This window comes from Entelurus aequoreus, linkage group LG10 (assembly GCF_033978785.1).
Source record: "Entelurus aequoreus isolate RoL-2023_Sb linkage group LG10, RoL_Eaeq_v1.1, whole genome shotgun sequence".
Lineage (NCBI taxonomy): Eukaryota > Metazoa > Chordata > Actinopteri > Syngnathiformes > Syngnathidae > Entelurus > Entelurus aequoreus.
Window position 1 is genome coordinate 7026555 of NC_084740.1, and position 26886 is coordinate 7053440.

At 39.6% G+C, this 26886-nt stretch overlaps 1 protein-coding gene across 1 annotated transcript in view; it reads left to right on the forward strand.

Annotated features, from left to right (window-relative positions):
• LOC133659276 (zinc finger and BTB domain-containing protein 16-A-like) overlaps positions 1-26886 on the forward strand; it is a 91812-nt gene that overhangs the window by 24719 nt on the left and 40207 nt on the right. The window contains exons 3-4 of the mRNA XM_062062016.1: positions 3685-3782; positions 18517-18603. Of these exons, the coding sequence (XP_061918000.1) occupies positions 3685-3782; positions 18517-18603 (185 nt within the window). The remainder of the gene's footprint in view (positions 1-3684; positions 3783-18516; positions 18604-26886) is intronic.

Consider the following 26886-nt stretch of genomic DNA (forward strand, 5'->3'; position numbering starts at 1 on the left):
TAACACATATAGTTAATATTGTTAACAAGTTAAAGGTGTTTAATGATAATACAAGCAAGTTTAACACATATAGTTAATATTGTTAACAAGTTAAAGGTGTTTAATGATAATGCAAGCAAGTTTAACACATATAGTTAATATTGTTAACAAGTTAAAGGTGTTTAATGATAATACAAGCATGTTTAACACATATAGTTAATATTGTTAACAAGTTAAAGGTGTTTAAAGATAATACAAGCATATAACGTACACTTATTCAGCCTGTTGTTCACTATTCTTTATTTATTTTAAATTGCCTTTCAAATGTCTATTCTTGGTGTTGGGTTTTATCTAATAAATTTCCCCCAAAAATGCGACTTATACTCCAGTGCGACTTATACATGTTTTTTTCCTTCTTTATTATGCATTTTCGGCCGGTGCGACTTATACTCCGGAGCGACTTATACTCCGAAAAATACGGTAATTGACGATTACTCTTATTGATAATGATACTTATGGATGATGACGATAATGACACTTAACAATAATGATGTTATTACTAATGGCACTTATTGATGATGACATTGATGAACAATCTTTCTATTCATAATAGTTGGAGTATTGTGGACGAACATCTCTTCCATTAGATGATCTATGCTGCTTTATAACAAAATAATTTTGTTATCAATTTGTGAAAAATATTTCGTGAAATATTACAATATTTGTTAATACTTACATGTGTTTGAAAATTCAGGGAAATCTTCATGAATTAATTTAATTTTTTTCAAATATACATATCAATCAATAATAGTGTTAGATTAGATTTTTTTCAGTTAGAATAACGCAAACCTGATATAATATGCTTACCTAGAAAAGGCCTAAAGCTGCACTTGAGTACAGTTAATACAGTAATTGAGTAATAATGTGTTACTTCAAACTTAAAAGCAAATTAAATGTGAGCTAGCAGCTTGAAAGTCAAATCCCAGAAATAATAGCTGTAGTACAGTTGTACGAGCAGTAGTAGGGTAATACCAAAAGTAAAACAAGTTGTTAGAGTAGCTGTGAAATGTCGTAGAAGTAATATTATCATTTGTAATAGTGTTACCAGCTGCAGTAGCAAAACCATTATCAGCAGTAGTTGTTGGTGTATTAGCACTACTAGTAGTAAATGTATTGCTATTACTTCTACTGCCACTATATGACTATATTGTGTCATACACTACCGTTCAAAAGTTTGGGGTCACCCAAACAATTTTGTGGAATAGCCTTCATTTCCAAGAACAAGAATAGACTGTCGAGTTTCAGATGAAAGTTCTCTTTTTCTGGCCATTTTGAGCGTTTAATTGACCCCACAAATGTGATGCTCCAGAAACTCAATCTGCTCAAAGGAAGGTCAGTTTTGTAGATTCTGTAACGAGCTAAACTGTTTTCAGATGTGTGAACATGATTGCACAAGGGTTTTCTAATCATCAATTAGCCTTCTGAGCCAATGAGCAAACACATTGTACCATTAGAACACTGGAGTGATAGTTGCTGGAAATGGGCCTCTATACACCTATGTAGATATTGCACCAAAAACCAGACATTTGCAGCTAGAATAGTCATTTACCACATTAGCAATGCATAGAGTGTATTTCTTTAAAGTTAAGACTAGTTTAAAGTTATCTTCATTGAAAATAAGGACATTTCAATGTGACCCCAAACTTTTAAACGGTAGTGTATATATATATATATATATATATATATATATATATATATATATATATATATATATATATATATATATATATATATATATATATATATATATATATATATATATATATTTATGTTTTATTATATGTATATATTCATATATACTGTACTGTATGTATTGTGTACATTTTGTGTATGTTTAATTTTTTACTTATTATGTACATATATTTGTATATGTAGTACATGTTTTGTACATTTATACAATAATGTAAACTGAATGAAAATAGGTTGAGAAATGAGCAAGATATGATTTATTTTCAATTTAGATGTGTTACCTTCATTGAGTACTTTGCTGTCCCTAAAAATGGCCAACTCACAGAACTTACTACTATGTGTGTGTGTAGTCAAATCCACCTAGCAACAGCGGTCGGTCCTCACAACTACAAAAGTAAAATATTTTTTTTTACTTTTTGTGTTTTGCATTCTGAAGTGAGGTTGCAACTCTCTACTCCAGGGGTGTCCAAAGTGCGGCCCGGGGGCCATTTGCGGCCCGCAGCTAACTGTTTACCGGCCCGCCACACATTCTGCAAAAATTGCGAAATTGATAATATTGCAAACATTTAAAAAAAACATTTTAAAAAAAGTGGAATGAGGTGAAATCTAACAAGAAAAAGTTGCAATGTTGACACAAAGCTGCCATGCAGGCTGTTTTTTTTTTTTTGTCTTTATTTTTCTTTTTTTTGCCATTGTTAAAAAAAAAAAAAAAAGACTAAAAATCTATGTTATAATGAATTACTAGTTAAAAAATATCACTTTAAAATGTTTTATGTGGAAAAAATATTGCATATATTGTGTGGTTGCCATATAAAAACATCAAAGTTTTATTCGACAAAAATATAACATAAAATCGACAGATATATCTGAAGCTCATCTCGTAATTTAAGTGTTAAAAGTAATAAAAAAAATAAATAAAAATGTATCACTTTATGAGTGGGGGACCTTTTGGATCCCTAATATATTTAGTAGGATTTTATTTAACTTTTCACTGTGATTACTCAAAAATATTAAAGAATTAAAATCAATGTTGTCCCGCATTATTGATCTTTTAAGGCTCTAATTACTAAATACTGCATATTTCAGTTTTACTATAAAAAACAAAGTTGTCTTTGACAGAAAACCTTTTTTTTTTTTTTTTTACTTTATATCAACCTCAAGTTGATATAGAGATTTACTGTAAGCGTTAAATAAAAATAAAAAATAATAATTTGACTTATTTTTAACAGTTTAATGACTGAGACCCTTGAGACCCTTTATAGTCCCCGGGAGCCCTAAAGGTTAAAACAAAAATCCATATATTTTGTTAAGGTTTGAAAATGAAAAATATCAAAATGGCCCCCGCATGCTTAAATTTTTACGTGTACGGCCCTCAGTGGAAAAAGTTTGGCTACTCCCATCTGGTGCCAGATATATTTTTCTCATCATTCTAGCTATAGTGGAAATGGGGGCCCTCACAACTTAGTGACCAAACGTGGGTCCACACAAAGTAGGCAAGACATGTATATGAGTGTGTGTGTGTGTGTGTGTGTGTGTGTGTGTGTGTGTGTGTGTGTGTGTGTGTGTGTGTGTGTGTGTGTGTGTGTGTGTGTGTGTGTGAGTGTGAGTGTGCCCGGCGTCTTGCAGCGCTGGCGGGTGGAGGCACGCGTATACGTCTGCACTCTGAAATTAGCCAGATATCCCATTGTCTGTGTCCTCTCAGCATTCATGCGTTGTGATTCACAACTCCGAGGGGCCTCTTACGCTAATGATGGTGAGTCCCCGGCATGAATGTGGCATCATTAGCGTAAGATGCCCCTCGGAGTGAGGGCGCACAATGACGCGGCGGAGTTTGAGAGACCTTACAGGGAAAAGGCACCGAAACAAAACACTTGTGCTAATATGAGTGCGCCGCCTTTTGTGCCGCTTCTTTCCCCCCCCCCCCCCGCCTCACAGCCGGTGTTTCTGTTTCCACAGGAGGCTGCATAACGACGAGAAGGGCCACGGCTGCAAATACTGTGGCAAACACTTCCAGGACAACATGAGGCTCCGGATGCACATGTTGTCTCACACAGGTACTTGCTAACTCCAAACTAGGGTTGTACCGGTATTAGTATACTAATGAATCATATTCGGTACTATACCGCCTCTAAAAAGTACTGGTCCCGCGCCCGCGTCGAAGTCACATCGAGTCATTAATGGTTTTACGAGCAGACGAGCATGTTCGGCAGCGCACAATCACAGAGTACTTACAAAGCCTTTTTGACTTGCAGCAATGCGAAGGCCCTATTGAACTCACCCGTTTTTTTTTTACCATTATATACTAGGGTTGTACGGTATACCGGTATTAGTATAGTACCATGATACTTATGAATCATATTTGGTACTATACCACCTCTAAAAAGTACTGGTCCACCACTCCCCCTGCCCCTCCATCGTCGTTACGTCATGTCATTGCTGGTTTTACGAGCAGACGAGCATGTTCGGCAGCGCACAATCACAGAGTACTTACAAGCAGACACAGTGTTTAAAACAGAAAAGGGAGAACGGACGCATTTTGGCTTAAAAACTAACAATAAAGGTGAAGTTATAACACTGAAACGCCCTCAGGAAGAGGTGCTTTAAGACATGGCTAGCTAGCTAGCGGCTAACGTGTTTTAGCTACTTCTAAATCACTAGTCCTCGCCTCCATGGCGACAAATAAAGTAAGTTTCTTACAAGTATCATTATCACTGCAGGACGAGGAATAGCTAAACATGCTTCACTACACACCGTCGCTCACCGCCGTCAAAATGTAAACAAACGACACCTGACGTCCATTGTAATGATACCAAGTACAGGCATGTATGTAGTCGATACTACTATGATTACGTCGATATTTTTTGGCATCACATCTTATTTAGTTTTTTTTGTTAAATTCATATTATGTTTATAAAGTCAGTAAATATGTCCCTGGACACATGAGGACTTTGAATATGACCAATGTATGATCCTTTAACTACTTGGTATCGGATTGATGCCCAAATTTGTGGTATCATCCAAAACTAATGTAAAGTATCCAAAAAAGAGAAGAATAAGTAATTATTACATTTTAACAGAAGTGTAGATAGAACATGTTAAAAGAGAAAGTAAGCAGATATTAACAGTAAATGAACAAGTAGATTAATAATTAATTTTCTACCACTTGTCCTTAATAATGTTGACAAAATAATAGGTGTATAAATGACACAATATGTTACTGCATATGTCAGCAGACTAATTAGGAGTCTTTGTCTGTTTACTTACTACTAAAAGACAAGTTGTCTAGTATGTTCACTATTTTATTTAAGGACTTAATTGCAGGGCAGCACGGTGGCACAGGGGTTAGTGCATGTACCTCACAATACGAAGATCCTGAGCTCAATCCCGGGCTCGGGATCTTTCTGTGTGGAGTTTGCATGTTCTGCCCGTGACTGTGTGGGTTCCCCCCGGGTACTCCGGCTTCCTCCCACCTCAAAGACGTGCACCTGGGGATAGGTTGATTGGCAACATTAAATTGGCCCTAGTGTGTGAATGTCAATCAATCATCAATCAAAGTTTACTTATATAGCCCTAAATCACAAGTGTCTCAAAGGGCTGCTCAAGCCACAACGACAGGCTCAGATCCCTAATCAGGGCAAGGAAAAAACTCAACCCAATGGGATGACAATGTGAAACCTTGGAGGGGACCGCAGATGTGGGGACCCCAGCCCTTAGGCGACCGGTGCAATGGACGTTGAGTGGATCTAGCTGAATATTGTTAGGGTCCAGTCCATAGCGGATCTAACATAATAGTGAGAGTCCAGTCCATAGTTGATCTAACATAATAGTGAGAGTCCAGTCCTAGTGGATCTAACATAATAGTGTGAAAGTCCAGTCCATAGTGGATCTAACATAATATTGTGAGAGTCCAGTCCATAGTGGATCTAACATAATATTGTGAGAGTCCAGTCCATAGTGGATCTAACATAATAGTGAGAGTCCAGTCCATAGTGGATCTAACATAATAGTGAGAGTCCAGTCCATAGTGGATCTAACATAATAGTGAGAGTCCAGTCCATAGTGGATCTAACATAATATTGTGAGAGTCCAGTCCATAGTGGATCTAACATAATAGTATGAAGGTCCAGTCCATAGTGGATCTAACATAATAGTGTGAGAGTTCAGTCCATAGTGGATCTAACATAATAGTGAGAGTCCAGTCCATAGTGGATCTAACATAATAGTGTGAAAGTCCAGTCCATAGTGGATCTAACATAATAGTATGAGGGTCCAGTCCATAGTGGATCTAACATAATAGTGTGAGAGTTCAGTCCATAGTGGATCTAACATAATAGTGAGAGTCCAGTCCATAGTGGATCTAACATAATAGTGTGAAAGTCCAGTCCATAGTGGATCTCACATAATATTGTGAGAGTCCAGTCCATAGTGGATCTAACATAATAGTGTGAGAGTCCAGTCCATAGTGGATCTAACATAATAGTGAGAGTCCAGTCCATAGTGGATCTAACATAATATTGTGAGAGTCCAGTCCATAGTGGATCTAACATAATATTGTGAGAGTCCAGTCCATAGTGGATCTAACATAATAGTGACAGTCCAGTCCATAGTGGATCTAACATAATAGTGAGAGTCCAGTCCATAGTTGATCTAACATAATAGTGTGAGAGTCCAGTCCATAGTGGATCTAACATAATATTGTGAGAGTCCAGTCCATAGTGGATCTAACATAATATTGTGAGAGTCCAGTCCATAGTGGATCTAACATAATAGTGAGAGTCCAGTCCATAGTGGATCTAACATAATAGTGAGAGTCCAGTCCATAGTGGATCTAACATAATAGTGTGAGAGTCCAGTCCATAGTGGATCTAACATAATAGTGAGAGTCCAGTCCATAGTGGATCTAACATAATATTGTGAGAGTCCAGTCCATAGTGGATCTAACATAATAGTGAGAGTCCAGTCCATAGTGGATCTAACATAATAGTGAGAGTCCAGTCCATAGTGGATCTAACATCATAGTGTGAATGTGAGTGTGAATATTGTCTGTCTATCTGTGTTGGCCCTGCGATGAGGTGGCGACTTGTCCAGGGTGTACCCCGCCTGAGATAGGCTCCAGCACCCCCCGCGACCCCGAAAGGGACAAGCGGTAGAACATGGATGGATGGACTTAATTGCAATAAGAAACATATGTTTAATGTACCCTAAGATTTTGTTAAAATAAAGGCAAAAATGCACTTTTTCTGTGCAAAGTACCGAAATAATTTTGGTACCGGTACCAAGATCTTGGTATAGGGACAACACTACTCCAAACACTTCATCAGCTGCACCTGTTCACCCTCAAGCCCCTCCTCCTCCTCGTCGGCTGGTTCACGCCTCCTTCCCCGTGCCCGGGGTCCGCCGCGTGCACCTCTTCCACCCTCCCGTCCCTCGCTCCCCGAGTCCTTTCCGGGTTTTTTTTTGTGTATTTGGAGAGACCCTGGCCATTCGCCAGCTCTGCCCCTTCTTTTTTTTTTTCATGAGTGATGACATCATGAGCTGCCGGCAGGCCTGGGTGTTCTGCCAGTGTTCCGAAGCGTGTGTGATGGCTCGCTCGCAGATGTGTGTCCAGGAACACACTGTACCCAAATGCAGACTTAATCAGACCTGACTGCTCTCCCAGCTACTTTATCCAAAATAGAGAACGAGGCGCAGGGAGGGAGGGAGGGAATCAAGTCGGTTAAAAATGCAACTTTAAACACAAACCTCAGCTGGAAAATGTGTACAGACAAGACAAGAAGGGTATTGTTTAGGAGTGACATCTTGCTGACAGATGAGAGAGAATCTTTAAACTTTCCCTGAGTCGTCTCTTTTTGTTGTTTCCTCTAAACACACACACACACACGCTTTGTTTCTCCCAAACCTTTAACCCTATTGGAGTTTGTGCACGCCGACCTGTAACGCTACATGAAAACAAACCACAAAAATTGGGGGTGGGGGTGAATCTCATTTCTTTGTCGTCGTGTATTTCGGTATAGCAGCCTTAGATCCTTCTGGTTGCTAAGGAGCACGCGCTCCGCCGCTCTAATGGGCTGATTTGGTATTCAGCTCGATGCTGGCTCTTATTTTGGTATGCCAGACAAAGTGTTTTGATGGAGGACGATTGCAGTCGCGTCTGGAGACAGTTTGATGGTTTATGGATGAGAGCACACTCCGTGCCTTTGACTGCACAAGACAATGCACTATGTTCTCTTCTCCCCTTATCACACAATCACACACAACACAACACACGGCACTGGACGGCGTCACACAACATTAGGATCTACAGCGGCGCTATGGTTGTGTGACACTATTTGCGCTGTGCAACCAAATGATTACAAAAAAACAACATTTTTTAGAAAATGAAACAGATTGGAGCTTTTATTTTGTGGGCGTCTTTGTTGTGGCGGCGTGGCGTGCAAGGACGGGAGTGTCAAAAGATGGAGATGACTGTTTTAGTCGCCATCAAAAGTTTGCATACACTTGGAAAGAACATAATGTCGTGGCTTTTTTTTGTTGCATCTGACCACAGGTCTTATCTTTGTCCGTGTGATGTCAGATAAAACAAAAATTTGAGCTGTCAAAAACAAGAAAAAAAAAATACAAAAATTAGGGGTATTTTATTTGAACTAACTGCCAATAGAACAAGAAAATGTGGCTAGTCAAGACTTTCCAAAACAAGTAAAATTAGCTAACCTCAATGAACCCAAAAATACCTTAAAATACACTACCGTTCAAAAGTTTGGGGTCACATTGAAATGTCCTTATTTTTGAAGGAAAAGCACTGTACTTTTCAATGAAGATAACTTTAAACTAGTCTTAACTTGAAAGAAATACACTCTATACATTGCTAATGTGGTAAATGACTATTCTAGCTGCAAATGTCTGGTTTTTGGTGCAATATCTACATAGGTGTATAGAGGCCCATTTCCAGCAACTATCACTCCAGTGTTCTAATGGTACAATGTGTTTGCTCATTGGCTCAGAAGGCTAATTGATGATTAGAAAACCCTTGTGCAATCATGTTCACACATCTGAAAACAGTTTAGCTCGTTACAGGAGCTACAAAACTGATTGACTTTATGGAGCATCACATTTGTGGGGTCAATTAAACGCTCAAAATGGCCAGAAAAAGAGAACTTTCATCTGAAACTCGACAGTCTGTTCTTGATCTTAGAAATGAAGGCTATTCCACAAAATTGTTTGGGTGACCCCAAACTTTTGAACGGTAGTGTATGTATATTCTCACTAATAACTGTACTACTATATGAGTACCGTATTTTTCGGAGTACAAGTCGCAGTTTTTTTTTCACAGTTTGGCCGGGGGTGCGACTTATACTGAGGAGCGACTTATGTGTAGGGATGACGTTCGAAATCGGTTCTCCCGGTTGTTCGGTAAGAAAAGTACCGATTCCATGGACTCGAATCCCTTTTTGAGAACCGGTTCCCGTTATCGAGGCCACTATAGTAAAGAAAAAGAGTTGGTTCTTTATTCGAATCCCTGGGAACGAATCCCTTCCCACGTACAGGAAATGCCCTGTGGGACCTGCAATGTGCCCATTTGATTGTAGACTCTTACTGACACCTTGTGGCGATATGAAAATACTACGCGTCATTAGTTTGGGCACTTCCGGGTTGAAACAATTGAGAAGTAGACAAGTTGTGTTAGCTCTTACAAGCCTTGGAAAAGATAAGTCTGTAAGTAAACTGTTTAACTTGTTTACGTAACTCAATATTAAAGTGGAAAGTGGTTAAGTTTGATACTAAGATGTTTATTGAAAAAACGATTTTTGTGCACCGTTTCAATAGATGTTTTGAGGACTTAAAATGGCTGCCAGTCATATATTTCCACAATCGAAATAGTTTCAACACTCAGAAGTATTTGTTTGATGATATTACCGTATAATTGTGTGAAGCTAATATTTACATATTGTGTATTATATTTCAGTATGTTAATTGAATCATATAGCTTATACATTTGTCATTGTGTGTATTTCAGTTTAAAAAAAAAAATAACAGTCCAGTGCAAGACAAAAGTAAAGATAGGAAAGACAAAGCAAGATCAACAACAATAAAGAGCCTACATGGATGAATCTACTTTGGATTGTTTGTTAGCTGTCTGCAAGCTGTATAACCTCAACACAATTATTGCCAGGCTTCGCTCTCATGTAAGGGGGAAGAATTGTTGATTGATGACTGTGGTGTTCTTAGTGTCATAGTGTGTGTAGTTAGTATGTTCCAATAGCAGCAGAAGTGCACTTTTTGGAGAGCTATATTATTTTCAGTTTTGTGCCCAACGGACTGATTTCATTTAACACTATATTATTATTTATACACCTATAGTGATCACAGAGACAGGTTGTTTTTGTGTTACTTTATATATTTGTTTTTCTGAAAAATCCCACTTAATATACTTTGGGTAACAACAGTCAATATATACTTTTTTTTTTTCTTTTTTAGGGGGGGGGGGGGGGTAACAGTCGATATAAATGTATTTATGTTATTGTAATTTTTTTAAATAAAATAAAAGTGAGCTTTTGTTAAACCAAATATTGTGTTTTTTTCCATATACAACAACCTATCTGGATTCGATAGAGAATCGATAAGGAATCAGTTCGATAAGAGGATTCGATAATGGGCTCGAACTCGATAATTTCTTATCAAACATCATCCCTACTTATGTGTGAAATTATTAAACACATTAGCGTAAAATATCAAATAATATTATTCAGCTCATTCACGTAAGAGACTAGACGTATAAGATTTCATGGGATTTAGCGATTAGGAGTGACAGATTGTTTGGTAAACGTATAGCATGTTCTATATGTTATAGTTATTTGAATGACTCTTACCATAATATGTTACGTTAACATACCAGGCACGTTCTCAGTTGGTTATTTATGCCTCATATAACGTACACTTATTCAGCCTGTTGTTCACTATTCTTTATTTATTTTAAATTGCCTTTCAAATGTCTATTCTTGGTGTTGGCTTTTATCAAATACATTTCCCCAAAAAATGCGACTTATACTCCAGTGCGACTTATATATGTTTTTTTCCTTCCTTATTATGCATTTTCGGCCTGTGCGACTCGTACTCCGAAAAATACGGTACGTATTTTCTATTGTTTCATTGAAAATAAAACAACGAAGTCCATTTGGCTGTCATTCGTTTTAATTATGAGACACAATTGGGTCAAAATCATGATTTTTTTTTTCATGCTTGAAGTAAGAAATTATTACTTAAAAAAGTAGTTTTATACTTGTGAGTGTTGATGACACAACAGTTGATATTCTAGTTTCAAGCATGTTTTACTCAATATAGGTCATAACATCTCAGCAACAAGCTGTAATATCTTACTGAGATCATTTCGGACCAAAACACTTAAAACAAGTAAAACACTCTAACATAAAATCTGCTCAGTGAGAAGAATTATCTTATCAGACAGAAAATAAGCAAATATCACCCTTATTTGACATATTTCATCTTACTTAGATTTCAGTTTTTGCAGTGCAGCAAAATGTTTGGAGGAGAAAAGGTGAGGCCTTTAATCCCAGGAACACCAGACCTACCGCCAAGCATGGTGGTGGTAGTATTATGCTCTGGGCCTGTTTGGGTTGAATACCTTCGTGTCCACCAAAGTGCTTTACTTCACCGATCGCTCGTTCACACCATTTCTGATCAACATCCCCAAGAGGTCGATAGGTTTTGGCAACACGTCCAATTTTGGAAAGCTTGTATTTTTCTGTATGTGCAGTCACAATCAAAAGTTTACATACATTTGCAAAGTGTGGTCAGATGAAACAAACATTTTGCTGTTTGGCCACAATACCCAGCAATATGTTTGAAGGAGAAAAGGTGAGGCCTTTAATCCCAGGAACACCATGCCCACCGTCAAGCATGGTGGTGGTAGTATTATGCTCTGGGCCTGTTTTGCTGCCAATGGAACTGGTGCTTTAAATGGGACAATGAAAAAGGAGGATTACCTCCAAATTCTTCAGGACAAGCTAAAATCATCAGCCCGGAGTTTGGGTCTTGGGCACAGTTGGGTGTTCCAACAGGACAATGACCCCAAACACACGTCAAAAGTGGTAAAGGAATGGCTAAATCAGGCTAGAATGAAGGTTTTAGAATGGCCTTCCCAAAGTCCTGGACGTGTGGACAATGCTGAAGAAACAAGTTCATGTCAGAAAACCAACACATTTAGCTGAACTGCACCAATTTTGTCAAGAGGAGTGGTCAAAAATTCAACCAGAAGCTTGTGGATGGCTACCAAAAGTGCCTTATTGCAATGAAACTTGTCAATTTGCCTACTCAGTGGCCTAGTGGTTAGAGTGTCCGCCCTGAGATCGGTAGGTCGTGAGTTCAAACCCCGGCCGAGTCATACCAAAGACTATAAAAATGGGAGCCATTACCTCCCTGCTTGGCACTCAGCATCAAGGGTTGGAATTGGGGGTTAAATCACCAAAATGATTCCCGAGCGCGGCCACCGCTGCTGCTCACTGCTCCCCTCACCTCCCATGGGGTGAACAAGGGGAAGGGGACAGGTTACATTTCACCACACCTAGTGTGTGTGACAACCATTGGTACTTTAACTTTAACAAAGGACATGTAAGCAAATATTAACATTGCACTTTTGACCCAGTAGATTTGCTCACATTTTCAGTAGACCCATAATAAATTCATAAAAGAAGCAAACTTCATGAATGTTTTTTGTGACCAACAAGTATGTGCTCCAATCACTCTATCACAAAAAAATAAGAGTTGTAGAAATTATTGGAAACTCAAGACAGCCATGACATTATGTTCTTTACAAGTGTATGTAAACTTTTGACCGCGACTGTAAATCAATAACGGAGCAGCATCTCCTCATCCGTGGCTCACTAGTGCAACAACAAGGCCGGAAATGTGTCCCGTGAAAAACCCGTCCGACCGCAACTCTTTAATAACTAAAGTTCCTTGAGTGAATAATGTCAACTCACTACACCGGTATGTTTTAGTGCTTTCATGGTGAGTTTACTGACAGATATAAGTAAAAACTAGGGATGTCCGATAATATCGGACTGCCGATATCGGCCGATAAATGCTTTAAAATGTAATATCGGAAATTATCGGTATCGGTTTCAAAATGATCGGTATCGGTTTCAAAAAGTAAAATGTATGACTTTTTCAAACGCCGCTGTGTACACGGACATAGGGAGAAGTACAGAGCGCCAATAAACCTTAAAGGCACTGCCTTTGCGTGCCGGCCCAATCACATAATATCTACGGCTTTTCACACACACAAGTGAATGCAAAGCATACTTGGTCAACAACCATACAGGTCACACTGAGGGTGTCCGCATAAACAACTTTAACACTGTTACAAATATGCGCCACACTGTGAACCCACACCAAACAAGAATGACAAACACATTTCGGGAGAACATCCGCACCGTAACACAACATAAACACAACAGAACAAATACCCAGAACCCCTTGCAGGACTAACTCTTCCGGGACGCTACAATATACACCCCCCGCTACCCCCTACCTCCCCACCTCCCCCCAACTCCGCCCACCTCAACCTCTTCATGCTCTCTCAGGGAGAGCATGTCCCAAATTCCAAGCTAAAATAATGCACTTTGTGTCTTCCATAATAAATATGGCAGTGCCATGTTGGCATTTTTTTCCATAACTTGAGTTGATTTATTTTGGAAAACCTTGTTACATTGTTTAATGCATCCAGCGGGGCATCACAACAAAATTAGGCATAATAATGTGTTCATTCCACCACTGTATATATCGGTATAGGTCAGGGGTCGGCAACCTGCGGCTCCGGAGCCGCATGCGGCTCCTTGACCACTCTGATGCGGCTCAGCTACATACATGCCGACCCCCCCGATTTTCCCAGGAGACTTATGGATCTCAGTGTCCCTCATAGATTACTCCCAGGGAAAAAATAATCCTATTTACACTCTAATTACTAAATAAAGGGCGTGCCCTAATTGCACTGCAGTAATTGTCCTCTATAGCATTTACATACAGCGTGCCAGTCCAGCCACATGTTGCATGTTGTTATTACTTGCACACACAGGAGACAGCAAAGCATACTTACTCATCAGCCACACAGCTTACACTGACGGTAGCCGTATCAAACAACTTTAACATTGTTACGTTACAAATATGCGCCACACTGTGAACCCACACCAAAAAAGAATGAAAAACACATTTCTGGAGAACATCCCACCGTAACACAACATAAACACAACACAACCATTACCCAGAATCCCATGCAGCCCTAACTCTTTCGGTCTACATTATACACCCCCGCTACCACCAAATCCCCCCACACATCAACCCCCCCCCCCCCCCCCCCCCTCTCCGTGCGTTGGTTGAGCGGAAGAGTTAGGGCTGCATGGGATTCTGGGTATTGGTACCGTCAGTGTAAGATGTGTGGCTGCTGAGTTAGTACGCCTTGCTGTCACTTACGTGAGCAAGCTGAAATTGCATTCTATGTGTGGTCGAGCAGGTACACTGTTAGGGCAGACTGTAGAGGGCGCCAAATGCAGTGTCATCACGCTCTGATATTCGGGAGTCTCCCGGGAAAAATGAGAGGGTTGGCAAGTATGACGCTATCAAGCGCCATTCATTCAAAACTCGCGGGCTGCACTAACATCAAATTCCCACATTAAAGTGCGTGCCGGTGCGTGTGTCGGAGACCCCTGGTTAACATAGCACAAAGCATTTAAGCTTTGTATGCGGTGTTTTTCATTTTAAATTTAAAAATTTTTTTTGTGGCTCCCATTACTTTCTTTAATTTGTGAAACTTGCCAAAATGGCTCTTTGAGTGGTAAAGGTTGCCGACCCCTGGTATAGGTTGATATCGGAATCAGTAATTAAGAGTTGGACAATATCGGAATTTTGGCAAAAAAGCCATTATCGGACATCTCTAGTAAGAACTTTACACTACTTCATAGTAGAAATGGCAACAATGAAGGATGAATGTCCCATAACAAGAAGATAGAGAAAAAGAAGAAGCTTATCGACTACGGTGTCTGCACGGACTACAAAGGCGGAAGCGCACGCACATTTTCAGGACTTATGCAGATCCCAAATACGAATCAGCAGGTACCAGAAGGTAAGAAAAGTTGCTTTTGCATAATATTGCGACACAAAACGCCCGATAATATGTCTTATCTTATACACACATCATAACAATACTCCTATGTTGAAGCACAGTACAATCCATCATGTCTGCCTGTGCACGGAGGCATGGTGAGAGTTGAAAGAGGACCACATTTAGGCTCCGGCGCTCAAAGTTCCCAAAGCTTGTGGGTGTTTTAATGAGTCATTTTAACTTCATTTAAAGCCAGCTGAGCAGAAAATAGATCAGTGAATGAGCCCTGGGCCAGTATGGATCTGCAACCGATTTACATCTCTGTGAGAGCCGACCCACATCCAGACAGCTGTGTGTGTGTGTGTGTGTGTGTGCAGGTGTGAGGTGAGTGCACGGCACGGATTGAGCGTTCCTTGCGAGCCGTACGTGCACGCGTCTCTTTCGTCGCAAAAGACAAGGGCATTCCAAAGGTGAACTGGGAAGTGTCGTTGTGTCGCATGCGACGGGACACGGGGGCTGTCGACTCTGAAGTGAATTTTTTTATTTATTTAATTTTTGTATAAAAAAGTGAGTGTGCCGCGGGCGCTAAGTGTCTGCTGCAGAGAGAACACCCAGTCCTTCTGTGGCCTCTCAGGCAGACAGTCTACTCACTGTTCAGAGGCTGATAACAGGACTTGGTAAATAAAACTCTTCAGCTTGGCTGCTTCTGTGGGGAAGAAGGGCCGTTGCACCCTGTCTGCTGCTTTTGTTTGTCTGACTCGTGTTCCTGTGGTGGCTTCCTCCGTTCCTTTGCACCTGACCAGTACCAAGTAGCCCTCCCTCCTCTAAGGCTGTGTCTACACTAAGCTGGATAACCCCTTAAACCAGGGGTGTCCAAACTTTTTCCACTGAGGGCCGCACACGGACAAATTAAAGCCTGCGGGGCCATTTTGATAGTTTTCATTTTCAAATCCAGTGTTTCCCACACATTCATTTATTTGTGGCGGCCCGCCACGAAAGAACTACGTCCGCCACAAATTTAAAAACTTTTTTTTTTTAATTATTTTTATTTATTTTTGTCCTGTCCAGCTTCTCAGGCAAATCATATAGTTGATGTAGATGCCCATATAGGCTGTTCAGATTTACTTTACAAAAGACAAGTGTAGGATACTTCTCTTGTTGCCTTATTTGTGTTTGACCACTACTGTTTTCTGTTTATTTGTTACTGACTGTGGCAGGACACCTCTGCCTCTGTTTCACTTTATGTTGCTGGTAAATAATATGGTTGTAGTAGTAGGCTAAAGTTAAATTATTTAGTATGCACTAATTAAAGGGGCAGAGCTTTAAGAGACATTTTAGCTTTTATATTTTATAAGATATATTTTTTGTAAGAACCACAATTAATAAATATATTTCAGTGAATAACTTATTGTTCAAATCTGTATATAAATATGTGCATAAAGTGTTGTAATTATATTGTAAAATGGATGGATGGATGGACGTTTAAAACAAAACTGTTATTATTAATTAGTAAGTATACATTTTTGAGCCTTTTTAGAGAAAATCCATATCATTGTAGTAAATTATGCAAATTACTCGATGATGTCATGGTGACGACGCCCATAGCCACGCCCCCACAGGTATCTTGGCAGTTTATGGGAAACACTGAATACATAAAGACACTGAATACATAAAAACACTGAATACATAATCACTATTACGTTAGATCCACTATAGACTGGACTCTTACAATATTATGTTAGATCCACTATGGACTGGACGCTCACTATTATGTTAGATCCACTATGGACTGCACTCTCACTATTATGTTAGATCCACTATCGACTGGACTCTCACTATTATGTTAGATCCACTATCGACTGGACTCTCACTATTATGTTAGATCCACTATGGACTGGACTCTCACAATATTATGTTAGATCCACTATGGACTGGACTCTAACTATTATGTTAGATCCACTATGGACTGGACTCTCATGATTATGTTAGATCCACTATGGACTGGACTCTCACACTATTATGTTAGATCCACTATGGACTGGACTTTCACACTATTATGTTAGATCCACTATGGACTGGACTCTCACTATTATGTTGGATCCACTATGGACTGGACTCTCACAATATTATGTTAGATCCACTATGGACTGGACTCTCACTATTATGTTAGATCCACTATGGACTGGACTCTCACAATATTATGTTAGATCCACTATGGACTGGACTCTCACAATATTATGTTAGATCCACTATGGACTGGACTCTCACACTATTATGTTAGATCCACTATGGACTGGACTCTCACACTATTATGTTAGATCCACTATGGACTGGACTCTCACAATATTATGTTAGATCCACTATGGACTGGACTCTCACACTATTATGTTAGATCCACTATGGACTGGACTCTCACTATTATGTTAGATCCACTATAGACTGGACTCTCACACTATTATGTTAGATCCACTATGGACTGGACTCTCACACTATTATGTTAGATCCACTATGGACTGGACTCTCACACTATTATGTTAGATCCACTATGGACTGGACTCTCACACTATTATGTTAGATCCACTATGGACTGGACTCTCACAATATTATGTTAGATCCACTATGGACTGGACTCTCACTATTATGTTAGATCCACTAGCGACTGGACTCTCACTATTATGTTAGATCCACTATGGACTGGACTCTCACTATTATGTTAGATCCACTATGGACTAGACTCTCACAATATTATGTTAGATCCACTATGGACTGGACTCTCACTATTATGTTAGATCCACTATGGACTGGACTCTCACGATTATGTTAGATCCACTATGAACTGGACTCTCACAATATTATGCTAGATCCACTATGGACTGGACTCTCATTATTATGTTAGATCCACTATGGACTGGACTCTCACAATATTATGCTAGATCCACTCGACGTCCATTGCACCGGTCGCCCTAGGGGGGGGTCCCCACACCTGCGGTCCTCTCCAAGGTTTCTCATCGTCCCATTGAGTTTTTCCTTGCCCTGATGTGGGATCTGAACTGAGGACGTCGTTGTGGCTTGCGCAGCCCTTTGAGACACTCGTGATTTAGGGCTATATTAATAAACATTGATTGATTGATGATTGAGCGAAGGCAAAAGAGTGAGGAGTGTCCTGACCAGATATCTAGATCCCTAGATTGATTGATGTCTAATAAATATTTGATTGATGCTGTGTGATTCATGTATGATGACTCAGGTGTGATTCATGTATGATGACTCAGGTGTGATTCATGTATGATGACTCAGGTGTGATTCATGTATGATGACTCAGGTGTGATTCATGTATGATGACTCTTCACTACAATAGGGCCCCACATCACACTGGATTCCAGTTAATTGCAATACCACAACGCTGGATATTGTTCAGATAAGTTCAATGTAAAAACTTGCACACAAAGCAACACGGGAGGTGACTATGACGTGCGCATTTTCCACGCATGCGTATCAGGTCGCGTTGCACCGGCGGGCGGTGGTCTTAAACAGTGGCATTGTTGTGTGTGGACTAGGTTAGGTGGGATTTACCCTTAGTGTAAAGGGGGCCTAAATGCAAGATGAAGAGACTCACGGTGCAAATCTGTCTGACCACTACACCATCTTTTTTCTTTTTAAACATGTTTCCGCAGCTCCTGCAGAGGCGCTGGTGTGTGATCAGTGTGGAGCGACCTTCTCCTCAGAGGAGGCTCTGGATGCCCACAGGCTAACGCACACAGGTATGTTTTACACACACACACACACACGCACACACACGCACACACACACACACACACACACACACATACTGGTTATCATTTGGAATGGGGACCAAGTTTTTGACCATGACTTGTGGGGACCACCCTTTCTACAGGTTGTGGAGGCATAAAAAAAAATGGTGTAAAATGTCCACTGCCCAGTTAGCTCATACACGTCTTTTAATCTCTGGATTGATGAAGTAATGTGCTGATCATTCCCACTGGGGACCCTGGGGAAAAAGACTTCATATGGTTCACGGGGACCACATTTAAATAATTTTGCATCATTCACACAAATTTGTACGTGACTACTGAGGAGTATTAAAAAAAAAAAAAGTTCAAATTAAATATGACATGATGGTCAGAATACAGCACTACAGCTGTCCTCTTATAGGAAGTTTCACCACTTAAAGCAAATCCTGCATCTTCTGTGACATGACTGAAAACTGCTATTTAGAAGTAATGAAGTTGTCTGCAACTCCAACTACCATATATAGAAGGATGGAAAATTCTGAATGTGAATCATACTTTAAGGCAGGGGTCCCCAAACTACGGCCCGCGGGCCGGATCCGGGCCGCCAGCGTCCAAAATCTGGCCCGCGGGACGTCCCAATTAAAAAAAATGTTTTTATTTTTTTAAATGCTTTATTTTTTTAAATCTGTCCTTTCTAATCCATTTTCTACAGCTTGTTACTCTGTGTCTCCTAGCCGCTCAGGCAAATCATAAAAATGCATTTTCCCATCGATAACGGGACATCATCGCACTCTGAATATATATATATATATATATATATATATATATATATATATATATATATATATATATATATATATATATATATATATACACACTACCGTTCAAAGGTTTGGGGTCACATTGAAATGTCCTTATTTTTGAAGGAAAAGCACTGTACTTTTCAATGAAGATAACTTTAAACTAGTCTTAACTTTAAAGAAATACACTCTATACATTGCTAATGTGCTAAATGACTATTCTAGCTGCAAAGGTCTGGTTTTTGGTGCAATAACTACATAGGAGTATAGAGGCCTATTTTTCAGCAACTATCACTCCAGTGTTCTAATGGTACAATGTGTTTGCTCATTGGCTCAGAAGGCTAATTGATGATTAGAAAACCCTTGTGCAATCATGTTCACACATCTGAAAACAGTTGAGCTCGTTACCGAAGCTACAAAACGGACCTTCCTTTGAGCAGATTGAGTTTCTGGAGCATCACATTTGTGGGGTCAATTAAACGCTCAAAATGGCCAGAAAAAGAGAACTTTCCTCTGAAACTCGACAGTCTATTCTTGTTCTTAGAAATGAAGGCTATTCCACAAAATTGTTTGGGTGACCCCAAACTTTTGAACGGTAGTGTACATATATATATATATATACATATATATATATATATATATATATATATATATATATATATATATATATATATATATATATATATATATATATATACATACATATATATATATATATATATATATATATATATATATATATATATATATATATATATATATATATATATATATATATATATATATATATATATATATATATACACTGCAAAAAGTCAGTGTTCAAAAACAAGAAAAAAAATTAGAAAAATTTGGGGTATTTTATTTGAACTAAGCAAAATTATCTGCCAATAGAACAAGGAAATTTGGCTTGTAAAGACTTTCCAAAACACGTAAAATTAGCTAACCTCAATGAACCCAAAAAATACCTTAAAATAAGTATATTCTAACTAACAACAACTTTACTACTATATGAGTACGAATTTTCTATTGTTTCATTGAAAATAAAACAGCCAAGTCCATTTGGCTTTCATCTGTTTTAATTATGAGACACAATTGTGTCAAAATCATTTGTTTTTCATGCTTGAAATAAGAAATGATTAGTTTAAAAAAGTAGTTTTATACTTGTGAGTGTTGATGACACAGCTGTGCAACAGTTGATATTCTAGTTTTAAGCATGTTTCACTCAATATAGGTCTGAGATCATTTCGGACCAAAACCCTTAAAACAAGTAAAACACTTAACATAAAATCTGCTTAGTGAGAAGAATTATCTTATTGGAAAGAAAATAAGCAAATATCACCCTTATTTGAGATATTTAATCTTACTTAGATCTCGGTTTTTGCAGTGATATACAGATCGGCCCCGGGGCCAAATTTTTTTAACCCAATGCGGCCCCCCGAGTCAAAAAGTTTGGGGACCCCTGCTTTAATAATAATAATAATAATAATGGATTAGATTTATATAGCGCTTTTCTAGACACTCAAAGCGCTTCACAGAGAAGTGAGAACCCATCATTCATTTTTACAACTCATTCATTCATCATTCATTCTCCGGTGTGAGCGGCACCGGGGGCAAGGGTGAAGTGTCCTGCCCAAGGACACAACGGCAGCGATTTTTGGATGGTAAGAGGCGGGGAGCGAACCTGCAACCCTCAGGTTTCTGGCAAGGCCGCTCTACCCACTACGCCATGCCGCCCCAGGTAATAATGTTTTATAATCATGCTGTATGAAAATGTCATCCTAAGGAACCCTAAACCAGATTCTTGTTTTTGGAAACATATATTAGTTTTAACTAAGGATGGATACCATACAGAATCACAGCACTATTAATGCCAGGATAACAAATGTTTCACTTTTCAAGAAAATGTATTTTCTGACTAACCAGTAAACATGTTTTATGGGTGACTATCATTTAAAAAGATTTCCCTTTAGGGGACCTGTTTTTTTGTCCCCATACCGCCAGCGGTCCCCTAAAGGTGACTGTGTAAACAGAGCGATGTCCCCATTAAGTCAGCATTACTAGAACACACACGCACACACACACACTCAAGTTACCTCACAACTTTGGGACGTGGGGGTTGAAAGTGGCTCGTCATGCTGGCTGGGTTAAACTGTCCCTGGCATGGTGCTCCATAATTTATACAGAGGGAGGTGGGAGGCCCTCTCACATATCACCCTCCACCGCCTTCAGTATCCAGAGCCACCACGTGCTACGTTCACACAACACAACACTGGCATCACATGTGTTGCCCTCACTATTACAACGTCAACAAGCATCATATGCACATTTTGCAATCAATTACGGCGATATACCTTACTGACTTGATGTCAAGCTGTACATGGACTACTCTTAAGCGGTGGTTCCCAAACTTTTTTCACCGAGTACCGCCTCAGAAAACACCTGGCTGTCCAAGTACCACCATAATGACCAACATTAAAATACAGCAGCACAGTGGGCCCAAGTATTCATTAAAAACAAGGCAGGTTTTATTTAGCAAGTATATTTTAACATGTTTAGCCACTGTAAAACCACACAGTTTGAACAGTAACACTGTGTTTGAAGGTTTAATTAGGTGGTTATGTGGCGTACCACTAGATCAGGGGTAGGGAACCTACGGCTCTCGAGCCAGATGTGGCTCTTTTGATGACTGCATCTGGCTCTCTGATAAATCTTAGCTGACATTGCTTAAAGGCCTACTGAAATGACATTTTTTTATTCAAACGGGGATAGCAGATCCATTCTATGTGTCATACTTGATCATTTCGCGATATTGCCATATTTTTGCTGAAAGGATTTAGTAGAGAACATCGACGATAAAGTTCGCAACTTTTGGTCGCTGATAAAAAAAAAGCCTTGCCTGTACCGGAAGTAGCGTGACGTCGCAGGTTGAAAGGCTCCTCACATTTCCCCATTGTTTACACCAGCAGCGAGAGCGATTCGGACCGAGAAAGCGACGATTACCCCATTAATTTGAGCCAGGATGAAAGATTCGTGGATGAGGAAGGTGAGAGTGAAGGACTAGAGTGCAGTGCAGGACGTATCTTTTTTCGCTCTGACCGTAACTTAGGTACAAGCTGGCTCATTGGATTCCACACTTTCTCCTTTTTCTATTGTGGATCACGGATTTGTATTTTAAACCACCTCGGATACTATATCCTCTTGAAAATGAGAGTCGAGAACTCGAAATGGACATTCACAGTGACTTTTATCTCCACGACAATACATCGGCAAAGCACTTTAGCTACGGAGCTAACGTGATAGCATCGGGCTTAACTGCAGATAGAAACAAAAGAAATAAACCCCTGATTGGAAGGATAGACAGAAAATCAACAATACTATTAAACTATGGACATGTAACTGCACGGTTAATGCTTTCCAGCCTGGCGAAGCTTAACAATGCTGTTGCTAAGGACGCCATTGAAGCTAACTTAGCTACGGGACCTCACAGAGCTATGCTAAAAACATTAGCTATCCACCTACACCGGCCAGCCCTCATCTGCTCATCAACACCCGTGCTCACCCGCGTTCCAGCGATCGACGGAGCGACGAAGGACTTCACCCGATCATCGATGCGGTCGGCGGTTAGCGTCGGATAGCGCGTCTGCTATCCAAGTCAAAGTCCTCCTGGTTGTGTTGCTGCAGCCAGCCGCTAATACACCGATCCCACCTCCAGCTTTCTTCTTTGCAGTCTTCATTGTTCATTAAACAAATTGCAAAAGATTCACCAACACAGATGTCCAGAATACTGTGGAATTTTGAGATGAAAACCGAGCTTTTTGTATTGGATTCAATGGTGTCCGAATACTTCCGTTTCAACCATTGACGTCATGCACATACGTCATCATACATAGACGTTTTCAACCGGAAGTTTCCCGGGAAATTTAAAATTGCACTTTATAAGTTAACCCGGCCGTATTGGCATGTGTTGCAATGTTAAGATTTCATCATTGATATATAAACTATCAGACTGCGTGGTCGCTAGTAGTGGCTTTCAGTAGGCCTTTAAACACGATAAGTAATTAATAATTCTGTGTTAAAAATAATGTTCAAAGTGTAAAACATTCTCACGCATTTTAATCCATCTATCCGTTTTCTACCGCAGCTGTTTCAAGAAGTCGCATTAATGGTAAGAAATATTTCATTTATTATTGGTTAACTTCAATCAATCAATCAATGTTTATTTATATAGCCCTAAATCACGAGTGTCTCAAAGGGCTGCACAAGCCACAACGACATCCTCGGTTCAGATCCCACATCAGGGCAAGGAAAAACTCAACCCAGTGGGATGACAATGAGAAACCTTGGAGAGGACCGCAGATGTGGGTGAATCTATTTTCTTCAAAATAGCCACCCATTGCTCCGATTACTTTTCCGCACACTCATGGCATTCTCTCGATGAGCTTCAAGAGGTAGTCACCTGAAGTGGTTTTCACTTTCACAGGTGTGCTTGAAGTTTAGCAAGAGAATGCCAAGAGCGTGCAAAGCAGTAATCAGATTTTGAAGAAACTAGAATATAATTTTTTTTCCAGTTATTTCACCTTTTTTTGTTAAGTACATAACTCCACATGTGTTCATTCATAGTTTTGATGTGACAATCTACAATGTAAATAGTCATGAAAATAAAAAAAACACATTGAATTAGAAGGTGTGTCCAAACTTTTGGCCAGTACTGTACATTCAAGTAAAATATTTTGAAAATAACATTCTGAAATGTATGGCTTAGATGCAGCTGCCCGGCCATGGAAACCCATTCCATGAAGCTCTCTGCGTACTGTACGTGGGCTAATTGGAAGGTCACATGAAGTTTGGAGCTCTGTAGCAACTGACTGTGCAGAAAGTCTTTGCACTATGCTGACCTCTCTGTCAGTTTACCTGGCCTACCACTTGGTGGCTGAGTTGCTGTTGTTCCCAAACTCTTCCATTTTCTTATAATAAATGCCGACAGTTGACTTTGGAATATTTAGGAGCGAGGAAATGTCACGACTGGATTTGTTGCACAGGTGGCATCCTGTGACAGTTCCACGCTGGAAATCACTGAGAGCGGCCCATTCTTTCACAAATGTTTGTAGAAACAGTCTCCATGCCTAAGTGCTTGGTTTTATACACCTGGCCAAGTGATTAGGACACCTGATTCTCATCATTTGGATGGGCGGCCAAATACTTTTGGCAATATATTGTACATTACACAAAAGTCCTAATTTATTCGTAATTGTTGGTCCAAAGCTAATCAGGATTTTGGCAAAAAAGAGGGTAATATGTTTATTTTTCACCGGCGGGAGCGTTTCAGAGAGCCGCTAGAGCCACACTAGGGCCAATTTAGTGTTGCCAATCAACCTATCCCCAGGTGCATGTCTTTGGGGGTGGGAGGAACCCGGAGTACCCGGAGGGAACCCACGCAGTCACGGGGAGAACATGCAAACCCCACACAGAACTCGGGACCTTCGTATTGTGAGGCACATGCACTAACCCCTCTTCCACCGTGGTGCCCCAAAATGATACTTTTACAAAATAAAAGCATGTTTTATTGTAAGTTTATGAGCTGGAGTATACTTAAAACTATATTTAGGCTTATTGTTTTGGTTTATTTTGTCAGGAAAACTAACGCCAGAAATACTCAATGGCATGCTTCCGGGGACCAAAAAACGGCGCCTCCCGTTTCGTTGTCTATACTCTTTTTATACAGGACTCTGCTCAAACTGTGGTGCAGGCTCCATCTAGTGGTACGCCAGAGAATCACTTGATGAAAGTATAGTGTTTCCTAGCGGTAGAAATGGATGGATGGATGGATATGCAAACTAGTGTTGTAACTAAAGATGTCCGATAATGGCTTTTTTGCCGATATACGATATTCCGATATTGTCCAACCCTTAATTACCGATTCCGATATCAAGCGATACCGATATATACAGTCGTGGAATGAACACATTATTATGCCTCATTTTGTTGTGATGCCCCGCTGGATGCATTAAACAATGTAACAAGGTTTTCCAAAATAAATCATCTTAAGTTATGGAAAAAAATGCCAACATGGCACTGCCATATTTATTATTGAAGTCACAAAGTGCATTATTTTTTTTAACATGCCTCAAAACAGCAGCTTGGAATTTGGGACATGCTCTCCCTGAGAGAGCATGAGGAGGTTGAGGTGGGCGGGGTTGAGGTGGGGGGTAGGGGGTAGCAAGGGGTGTATATTGTAGCGTCCCGGAAGAGTTAGTGCTGCAAGGGGTTCCGGGTATTTTCTCTGTTGTGTTTATGTTGTGTTACGGTGCGGATGTTCTCCGGAAATGTTTGTCATTCTTGTTTGGTGTGGGTTCACCGTGTGGCGCATATTTGCAACAGTGTTAAAGTTGTTTATGCGGCTACCCTCAGTGTGACCTGTATGGCTGTTGACCAAGTATGCCATGCATTCACTTGTGTGTGTGAAAAGCCGTAGATATTACACGCAAAGGCAGTGCCTTTAAGGTTTATTGGCGCTCTGTACTTCTCCCTACGTCCGTGTACACAGCGTCGTTTTAAAAAGTCATACATTCTACTTTTTGAAACAGATACCGATAATTTCCGATATTACATTTTAAAGCATTTATCGGCCGATAATATCGGCAGCCCGATATTATCGGACATCCCTAGTTGTAACAATACCAATATTTTGGTACCGGTACTAAAATTAACTTCGTACTTTTCGGTACTTTTCTAAATAAAGGGGACCGCAAAAAAATTGCATTATTGGCTTTATTTTAACAAAAAAAATCTTAGGGTACATTAAACATGTTTATTATTGCAATTAAGTCCTTAAATAAAATAGTGAACATACTAGACAACTTGTCTTTTAGTAGTAAGTAAACAAACAAAGACTCCTAATTAGTCTGCTGACATATGCAGTAACATATTGTCATTTATACACCTATTATTTTGTCAACATTATTAAGGACAAGCTGTAAAAATGATTTATTAATCCACTTGTTCATTTACTGTTAATATCTGCTTATTTTCAGTTTCAACATGTTCTATCTACACTTCTGTTAAAATGTAATAATCACTTATTCTTCTCTTGTTTGATACTTTACTTTAGTTGTGGATGATACCACAAATGTGGGTATCAATCCGATACCAAGTCGTTACAGGATCATACATTGGTCATATTCAAAGTCCTCATGTGTCCAGGGACATATTTCCTGACTTTATAAACATAATATAAATTTTTTAGAAAACGAAAGATGTTGTGATGCTAAAAAATAGCGACGTAATCATACTAGTATCGACTCGATACGTGCTTGTACTTGATATAATTACAGTGAATGTTAGGTGTCGATCCACCCATGGCGTTTGATTTACATTTTTATATGTGTAGTGAAGCATGTTTAGCTATTTCTCGTCCTACAGGGATGATACTTGTAAGAAACATACTTTATTTGTCGCCATGGAGACGAGGATTAGTGATTTGGAAGTAGCT